This window comes from Dicentrarchus labrax, unplaced genomic scaffold (assembly GCF_905237075.1).
Source record: "Dicentrarchus labrax unplaced genomic scaffold, dlabrax2021, whole genome shotgun sequence".
Taxonomy (NCBI): domain Eukaryota; kingdom Metazoa; phylum Chordata; class Actinopteri; family Moronidae; genus Dicentrarchus; species Dicentrarchus labrax.
Window position 1 is genome coordinate 7,728,227 of NW_026136721.1, and position 10,322 is coordinate 7,738,548.

At 40.4% G+C, this 10,322-nt stretch overlaps 1 protein-coding gene across 1 annotated transcript; it reads left to right on the forward strand.

Moving 5' to 3' along the window:
* Window positions 1–968: 968 nt before the first annotated feature.
* Window positions 969–9,497, forward strand: pmm2 (phosphomannomutase 2). The gene is made up of 8 exons (XM_051386175.1): window positions 969–1,236; window positions 2,492–2,603; window positions 2,683–2,759; window positions 2,922–3,013; window positions 3,191–3,290; window positions 4,129–4,204; window positions 4,450–4,565; window positions 7,857–9,497. Exons 1-8 carry the CDS (start codon window positions 1,162–1,164, stop codon window positions 7,959–7,961), a joined length of 753 nt encoding a protein of 250 aa, XP_051242135.1. The 5' UTR covers window positions 969–1,161; the 3' UTR covers window positions 7,962–9,497.
* The last annotated feature ends 825 nt before the right edge of the window (window positions 9,498–10,322 follow it).

The window sequence follows — 10,322 nt, forward strand, 5'->3', positions numbered from 1 at the left end:
TCATTCCCAATTTCTGAAATTCACTGTTTAGTGACCACAGAATGCAGAACTCTTCAAGTACATGAGGGAAAAATAACACCAAACTGTGTGCTGAGAAAACTGCATGTTTTTTTTTTTGCCCAAAGCTGCATGGGATTAGCATGAAGTTAGCCTGTCTGCAAAGGAGGAGACTCATGGGTACCCATAGAAGCCATTTTCATTCAGATATCTTGAGGTCAGAGGTCAAGGGATCCCTTTGAAAATGACCATGCCAGTTTTTCCATTGCCAAAATTTAGCCTAACTTTGGAGCATTATTTTGCCAGCATGACATAGTTGGTACCAATGGATGCATACGTTTCATATGATACCAGTATCTATCTTCAGCTTCCAAAGGAGGCCCACTACAGACTCTGAAAGACAGTGTGGAGTGGCAGAGGTAAAGATAATGGGGTGGCACTTGGCTTGGCCAGATCAGATTTCAGGCTCAAGCTCCCCCCGTGGTAAAGATTGAGTTATTCCATAACTGTCTATACAGTAAATGTGCATATTAAGAGTGTGAAACCTGTAGGCAATAGTCATATTGATACATTCTCTCATTAACCTTTAGTAAATAGGGCTAATAGTGAAATTAAAATATTCTCTATTTTCTGGGGAACACCCTGGAACCCCCTCAAGGACTCTTGGGGGTCCTTGGAGCCCAGGTTGAGAACCGCTGCCCTAGAGGAGTTTTTGCAGATTGGGTTAGCATAGAGGGGCATTTATCATGTTTTGTCTACATTAGAGGCATCCAGGAGGGCACTATCGCTGCATTGTTTTTCTGTTTTTAACACGGGACCTTTGTATGTTGCACCCAAAATTCACTGTATCCTTAACTAACCCCGGCCTGCAGGCTGAGATGTCAGGAAGAGGCCTTATATTCAGGTTTGCTCAACATCCTCCGGTACAGCAGGTGGCGGCATGCACCTTACTTTTTCCTCCGTAAGTAAACGCTAAAGAAGAAGAAGCTGGTTTCTCTGGTTGTAGTTGTCGTCCACAACCTCAGCAGCTCTGCAGCTGGATCATACAGTGGAGAGAACGACGGAAGGACAGTGGGAGCAGAGCGCCCAACACTGAGCATACACACTGTCACTGGATATTGGGAGTACAGTCCGAGCTGATCTGGGATCAGACTGACAGGCAAGATGAGTGACGCCGCTGTGGACACGAGCACGCTCTGCCTCTTCGACGTTGACGGCACGCTCACGGCCGCGAGACAGGTGTGTGAACCTAACGTTACGACCGTTTCCACCTGACTCCATTCATACAAACACAGTACGTTATGACAGTGCAACATCCGGCTCCACGTCGTTGTTGTAGTTCTTCCGCGCGGTATTGTATCCCGCGGAAACTTTTGCTTTGAAAAATGGTTCCACTCTAAAACAATTGCAGATACGTAGTGGGACTGCTAGCAGCTACAGAGCACTCACTGGTCTAAACAAATAATAGTGTTAGCTACATAAACAAATTAACGTTACTGTGGTTACACTGCCCTGCTGAACGGTTAAAGTATGCTAACGTTAGTTGCTAACACGTTTTGGGCTTGTTTACCATCAATATTCAAATGTACTATACACTCTGTAAACCTATGGTAAATACAGGCCCTGTAAACCTATGGTAAATACAGGCCCTGTTACCCTTTAAACGTTCAAAACACTCCTTTCTTGGTCATTAAAACAAACGCCTGCTGCTACTGTTTCCGTTTGGTTCCGTTGGCATTTTGCGAACAATTAACTACAACCAGCAAAACAAATGTCTCTTTAAGTTTTGTTTTGCCTGATATGTAAATAAAAACTAAACTAAACTAAAAATATCCAGGAAATGTCTTTAGTTTTAGTTTTTGTCAGGTAATGATACAAAACGAGCAAACTCACTGAAAACAACAATGAAAAACGAAATATAAAAATAAAAAACGAATTAAAAACTATGAGTTATAAAAACTGTGGTTTACACAGATTAAAATGTACTAATTATTGATAACTATTAAAACAGCAGCTGCATTATCTGTATATTATAGAATATGTGTGTTATTACTAACATTGTACTGTAACGTATTATATAGTTTCTAGGCATACAGTATTTGCTTATTCATTAAGATATAGACCCAATGATCACTTTGGGCATGTTTATCGTACTTTTATAGTTTCCTACTATTAGTTTTATAGTTTGACTGAGAAGAGGACATTGCATCAGCAGCGGGGTTAGTCGGTGTGCAGACAAAACGGGTAACCTAATGTTGGATCGCTGCATAACAAAATACCTGAAAGACCAGTAAAACAAGTGATACTTCGACTAAAGACAGACAATCTTAGTAAAAAAAAAGACTAAAGGACAGGCTTTTCCAGTTGGTATGCATCCTGCAACATTTGACATGAATCCTGACATATGAAATACTGTATGTCCTGTTGCTGTCCTTGCTGTTGTTTCTCCCATTACGTCAGTAAATGTAACCTGTATTTCTGTGTTTGTTTTCAGCGCGTGACTCCAGACATGGCAGAGTTCCTCGAGAAGCTGAGGACTCAGGTTCGAGTCGGGGTGGTAGGAGGGTCAGACCTCTGCAAGATCAAAGAGCAGCTGGGAGATGATGGTGAGACACACAGATCAGTAGTAGACCAATTATATCTCAAGTGTGTCATTAGTCTGACTCTGTTCATTTATGTGTGCAGTGATCCAGAAAGTGGACTATGTGTTTGCTGAGAACGGTCTTGTAGCCTATAAGAATGGACAGCTGCTCTCTGTCCAGGTAAGGATCAAAGGATCAAAGTCTTCGTTTGACACATTAACATGATTTGCCATCATAATATTGGTTTGTGGGAAAAACCAAAACAAACCTACCTTGAATATGAAGCCGTCACGTCATGTGACAGGCCCCAGGAAGTTGACTTTGTCTGCTTGCTGTTGTCAGTCCATCCAGGCCCACATGGGAGAAGAGCTACTACAAGATTTCATCAACTTCTGTCTCAACTACATGGCCAAGATCAAACTGCCTAAGAAAAGGTACAGACACAATAGAGTCTCATTATCAGCATTTGTTTGTTTTTGGGCTAGCAGTTGTGATGTAATGGGCCTGGAGCAGTGCAAGGAAGCTGTAAAATGCATAACATTTGAAAATGTAGAATAATAACAGATAGTAGTGATGTGTATTAGCCTTAAGGAGACTGTAATGTTTTACAGGGGGACATTCATTGAATTCCGTAACGGCATGTTGAACGTGTCCCCTATTGGTCGCAGCTGTACGCAGGAAGAGAGGAAAGAGTTCTACGAACTAGATCAGGTAGCGCACACACTTTCATTCTCACCACTCTCAACTCCTTTCCAGCTGCAAAATCTCTGATAATCCGCTAACTGCTCAGAACCAAACAGACAGACACAGTTAAGGCTTATTGATTCTTTCTGTGTACGCGTGTCTGCGAGGGTCCATTAGGGTCAAGTGAGTGGAGAGAGAGTGCAGAGAACAAAGCAGTGAATCAGAGAAATGTCATTTTCTAATTCTTCTTCTTCTTCTTAAAAGCACATAGAAACACAGCCACACCTCCACACAACCCTGCAGAAGGTGCGTGTTGCCAGATTTTAAGTGAATGCAGCCGAACAGCACTGTCTTCTGTGCTGTGTTGTGGTTCAGCCCCGCCCAAGGTCAAACAGACACAGACCTGCACATCCATAGTCTTACATAGCCAGACCATATTTTGTTTAAATATGCCCATGCTTTTAGAGGGTAGCTGCTGAACATAGTGGAGCATTTAGCAGCTAAAGAGCTAGATGTTTTCCCCAGGAGTTGATGGAGACCAAAACAAAGCTAAAAGGAGAGCGAATGTTGAACTTACATTTGTCAGATGGCCAGAAGTTCTAAAGAAATTCAGTTCCTCTGTGTCGGCTGTATATGTAACAAGGTAACTGTTTGTTAACATGTTTTTAATGTGAAATATATATATGCTGTTTTCAGCTCGTTCTGCTGCCCCCCAGCGGCCAAAACATAGATTAATGCAGCCTTAACTTTGCGTATTTTTGCAGTGTGTACATTTCACTTACTGGATAGCAAGATTGTGATAGAATGTATATAAAGGCTGTGCTTATTATACTGCCACCTAGAGTTTTTGGTTTCCTCCCTACAGAAAGAGAAAATCCGAGAGAAGTTTGTGTCCATATTGAAGGAAGAGTTCAAAGGAAGAGGGCTGACATTTTCAATCGGTGAGTCAGCTGCATTTGTGACAATGATACAGCTTGTATTTACAGTGAATCTGTTTATGAAAGTAACACAGTTCCATTTAAATCTGCAGGGAACAGCATCAGTAGCAGCCTCAAACCATAAAATAAAATACTATAACAGCCTGGGACAGGATGAGATATCAGGTTGCTGTTGGCTGTTTTTAGTCTGTGTGATGTAAATTGTCCACATCATCGCCTCCTGCCTCTTGGGCTTTGTTTCTCTGCAGGAGGCCAGATCAGCTTTGATGTGTTTCCTGATGGTTGGGATAAGAGATTCTGTCTGGGGATCGTTGAGAAAGACAACTACTCAACCATTCACTTCTTTGGAGACAAGACCAAGCCTGTGAGTATGCTAACTGCTATAGGACGGCACAATGATGGCTGATGGCTGTACATGTGCATGTCTTTGCAGACTGAAACGATGTAAGTGTTTATTTGCATTTAGAGCAAGGACGGGAGATCCGATCACAAGTGGCTACTCGTGGAGATGCCTTTCAATGCACGGTGTGAACTGACGTAGAGCTGTTGTGATCCAATCACGCATGTTAATTGCTCACGTGGAATATTGAGCTGTTTTGTTATCATACTTTGAAAGTTGTCAATTCTGCTTATAATAAGCAATTTTGGGCTTATATGTATGTACAGTATGTAATTTCTGCAGCTAGCGAGTCTCTCACATCAAAACAATAACAAAAGACATTTGTTTGTTGTGAAGCAGTGTGGGATCCTGGGAGTTGTTGTCTTCACCACCATTGCAGTCAGCTTCTCCCAGTTAGGATTCCTTCAGTGTTCATGGTTCAGGAGGTTTCTACCGGGAGCCCAGCTTTCCACAGAGGTCTCCTCCTCTCCAAAACAAACAGACCCGCTGATTAAAACCACTAAACACACTGAATAAAGCAGTTCCACCTTAAAAATCACTGCTTCTCCCACGCTGTTGGACAGACAAGGGACGTCCTGGAGGGGCTGCGAGCTGAGCTGCTGCTAACGTTAGCTCAGCTTGTTTCTCTGATAACTTAAGATCCAGACGTCCAATGACTAAAATCCTTCATCCGGTTCAAATCTAGAGTTAAAAAGCACCAAGATCTAAACAGTGGATGGTAACAATGTGGCTTCAGACTGGATAAACAGTCAATGTATGACAGCTTCTGGCAGACAACCACAACGCTGACACAGGCACAAAGGGGATATAACGCCATTGACAGGCACAAATGGAAACATTTGGGATAATGTAAGGACAAAACTCAACTACATACAGAACATAGAGCTAGAGTTTATAGACTGTTTAATGAAGAAATGTTACATATCAGAACTTTAATACATTAGTTTATAGGATGGTTCTAATTCAATGTAAACAGAGCTTTTATTGTAGAATGAAGGTATTATCCTAGCCATTATCGGTGGTGATTTACATTTAATTTGTAGCAAATAATATTGATACATCTGTAATTATTCCTGAATACTGTTTTCCAAGTTTTCAGCATCACCTTAAAAACACAAGGGTAACCACCAAAGTGCTGTTCTTGCTTTTCAAGCTCAGACTGGTTTCATGGTTTCATTTTCATGTATTGAGCCTGTTTACATTGAGGTTGTAGCAGCCTATATTAACAGTAGTTCCTTTTTCTGCGTTCGAGTTTTGGCAGCACTGCGTACTTTATGTACAGTGTAGGAGCCTGAAACCCAAACATTTCCTCCAAGTTCATTGCTGATGTTTTAAAACTGCTCAAACACACAATTGGATTTAGGAGAGCCATCAGATGCTACCTTTGTAGTATTTATGTATGTATGTATGTATCTTCAGCTTTGTGAGTTAACACCCAGGTTCATATAAGCCAGTTGTCTGCATGCTGTGCTGTTGTGAAAGCAATCACACCTGGTGGTGGATGGTCAAGACCTAACAAGAGATCCCACTAGCTGACTACCATCCCATTCAAAAACATTTCTCTTTTCAGCCAGAGTAGATTGCTGTGAGTAGACTGATCACATTTACATACACAGAATATGCAAGATTGCTGGCTTTTTTCATTCATTTAACCTTTATGTACTTCTTGGGCCTACATTGAGGGGTGAACCGAGATAAAACATGTATAAGCAAAAATGGAAAACTAATCAAAAAAGAAGACACGAGCATCAGCATTAGTTAAACATATTCCTAATTAAATTGTTAATTAGGAATATGTTTTAACAAATGTGGCAAAATAATTAAAATGAATAAGCATATTTCTATCATTTACCAATGTTATCAGGGAATCAATATTTAAAGTGCATTTTAGGTTATTCCAAGAGTCCAGAGCTGAACGTCTAAAAGCAGGAACCTGAAAGGTAATCCAGTCCTGAGAGCGGGTTTGATAGGCTCCTACCTTGAGGTCTAATAGTGAAGTGATGTAAGGTGGTCATTTGTTTAGGAGTGCTTTATAGATAAACATAAACCAGTGTTGATCTCTTCTCAAAGAGAGAGAGAGAGGGTCAGCCAACCTTTCCATAGAGAATACAATGATAGGTACTGAAGGAGTCACCAGTAATAAATAAAGAGCAGAGTGATATATAGCATCCGAGGGCCTGAGGGTGGCAATAGCAGCATGTCTCTATATTACATCACCGTAATCCAAGACTGAGAGTAATACAGAGTCATGTATTTCTATAAATAAAACCATCTTTTGTTTGCAGCTTTTAAACCAAATTATCAACATGAACTTTAAAAGTGAAGTCATCGATCCAGATTATAAGATATTCATAATGAGGGACTCTTTCGGTAGGTTTTTTTCTCTTTACTGTGGTCGAAGCACACATAGAATATATCGTCAGTTTATATCATCAGGGGCAGCGCTGCGAGAAGCTATCTTACTATATGTTGTTGGACGGATTAAAGAGCAGGTTAAAAGGAACTTTATCTATAGTCGTACTGAAAATGAGAGTGATATCATGCTCTGTGCTGGATGGCAATCAGTGGAGATCCTCATATAGACATGGAGGTAGACTATATATATAAAGGTATAATTAAATGATTGGGCCAAGTGTATGCTAACTATATCCAGATATGCATCATATCCTTACTGAAGAAAGATTTTTTTGAGGAAAACTCTCTTCCTATGGGTTTGGAAAAGATGTAGAGCTGAGCTGGCTTCATGTGTCTACCTGGTGTCAGTTTACAGCAAGTCAAAGGCTGAGTGGGGCCTCCAGGACGAACTCTTTCTACCAAGTGACTCTTAACAGTAAAGGAAAGAGAATTGGCTCAGTCACAATTCGATCACATTTTTTTCTTTCACAATGGATATCTTCAGTGTAGTGTGTAATATGAGGAATCTGCAGAGAGGACAGTCTGGAGAGGTTTTAGACAGCATGACCTTCATCTCCAATACAGTTCAGCTGTTTTCAACCAACCAAGAGAAACCAACCTGCAAAACCTGCAAAATGTTGTGGAAAACTACACTAAATGACTGCGAGCAGCACCTTTCTAGCTGTGATGGGGTGTGAACAATCATCCCAATCCCAGAATGTAGAAAGCACCGGCTCACTTTGGTTGCTTTAGGACAAAAAACAGAGGCTCATATATGTACCAAGGGAGAAACAAAGCAGCTAAGCTAAGTGTGTGTGTGTGTGTGTGTGTGTGTGTGTGTGTGTGTGTGTGTGGTTGCAGGGAGGAAACGACTACGAGATCTACTGTGACCCTCGGACCATCGGCCATGAAGTCTCCTGTCCAGAGGAAACGCGACAGCTATGTCAGCAGCTTTTCCTCTCCTGAGAGAGAGAGACCAATATAATGCAGACAGAACTGGTGTCATGGTGTCTTTGATAACGCATGGAAGGAGAGCGAAGAGCCACTGACAAACAAGAGGAGGGATTTCTGGGTATTTTGGGTCAGGGTTTGAATGAGGGCTGTCATGGCTTTGAATGTTAAAGTAATGGTTTGAAAAGTGATCAGTGAAGTTCTTTTAAATGAGTTTCTGGCTCGTGCTCTCAGCATTACCTCGTGGTAAACGGTGAGCCATGGTCCTTCCCAACATACACTTAGCAGACTAATGCATCATCCACATGTAATTAAGACCAATCATGATTTTGATCATGAAAACAAAACTCAACTGGAAATCTGTTTGCTTGGATCTATCATTCCAGGTACTGCACGTCAATATCAGCTGATTCTGAATCTGCTTTTACTGAACCACAACCACCATGTGTCAGACGCACAAATACAGAAGACTACATGCCACAGTTAAAGCTGCAGTAGGTAACTTTTATAAAATAACTTTCTGTCATATTTTCTGAAACTTTCACTATATCCTGACAGTCAAAGCTGAGAAAGTTTGTTGCTTGTTGAGCCTTATTCCTAGGTTGTCAAAAACCAATGCTAGGAATGAAACTCAATAATCAACATCTTTAAGCCTCAAACCCGAAGCATCTTTCTTATCTTTCTCGGCTCTGATTGGTTGTTTTTGTTCAGACCCAGTGGATTCTTGCAAATCCCATCAGGATCACTAGGAGGAGCCAGAGGAACCTGATTGTTTCACAGATTATCTGTCTCATGTTCTACTGTCAGGATATAGGGAAAGTTTCAGTGAATATGACAGAAAGTTATTTTTATAAAGGTTACCTACCGCAGCTTTAATGTAACAAACAGGTTGTCAGAAGCATCAATACTATTATTCTTTAGCAAAAGAACAGATCTACATCAGATTTTCAACCCAAGCCTGCACAAATGAAGCAGAGGGAAGAAAATCAACTTGTCCTCAACCTTAATAATAATGTACTTACAAACTCACCTGTCACCTTTCTTTTTAAAAGGTGTCGTTTTTCTATACTAGTATTGTATCGAAGATTAAAATGATGGTATCGTGTCAACTTTATAACAAACTGATCCAAGGGCTGCTCTCCTTTCCAGAGCTCATTAGTCAGTCAGATCACGTCTTTTTCTTTGGATTTTATGTTGAAGTCTTTGCAGGTTTTACTCGTCTTTGTTCAGCAGTGTTAACTATCTCTATCCAAACAAACTGGAGCCATAATACACATCACTTCCTGCGTGCTGTCAGATGTTCTAGAACAGTACATACAAAAATAGTCTCATGAATGGTGTTATGGCAGTCAGTAGAGAGAGGCAAGAAGTACAAATATTATGTAACACTTCCTGCAGAGTCCCAGCAGCAGGGACAGGACCAGTGTCTGAAAAGTGAAGCTCTGTACAGTCATGTCCTGTTCTCAGTACATGGCACTTGAATGAAGTATCAACTTGTGTGAAGATTGTTCTGTAAAAGATGTGAGCAATAAAAGAAGGGAATAATTCTCAGCGATAGGTTTGTTTTGTAACCTATAAAGTGTAAATCTATGCTAAAGTGTACTGTACGTGACTGTATGAAGTGTAATGGAGATACAAATAATGTGTTGTTATAAATTAGACTAGAATCCAACTGACACTGATATCAATCTCTAATATCAACATTAGAGGGTAAAATATATAATATATTGGCAGATTTTAGTTCTACATAACTAACGGTTCTTAAAGGGTACCTTTGTATTGTGAGCAGATATGTGCTGAGTCATCTTGTCAGCGCTCTCCGGTGGACAGAGTATGTAATGGTAACACTGTTGCAATGCTCTCACATGCCTTTTCAGTGGCATGTAAGTATTCAGATCCTACTCCAGTAAAAGTACTATACCATACTGCGAAAATACTCCACTACAAGTAAAAGTCCTGCATTCAAAACCTTACTTCAAATACTACCAAGTATTTTTAGCTAAATGCACTTTAAGTATCAAAACTCAAAGTACTCAGTATTACTCTTTTCAAAAGTAATATTATGACTTTATTACTCCCTGTCAACAGTTATTAGTTACACTACTAGTTATATTACTTTTCTGCTTTTCCCAACAGAATTGTTAACTGTGTCCTTTCTCCCCAAAATTCACCAAAACAAATCCAGTTCTGTTTGTTAAAATCAAAGTAATGGAATATTTCCAGCTGTTGAATGGAAGTGTTTCCATCTTCCAAACTAGTTTCCTCCACCATTACAAAAATGAATCCAGGGATGTGATTGGAGTGTTGGATTTCTAATCAGTAGGGAGGTGTCAACAAAACTAATGTTCTAACTAATTATTTTTTAGGGGAAAAAGT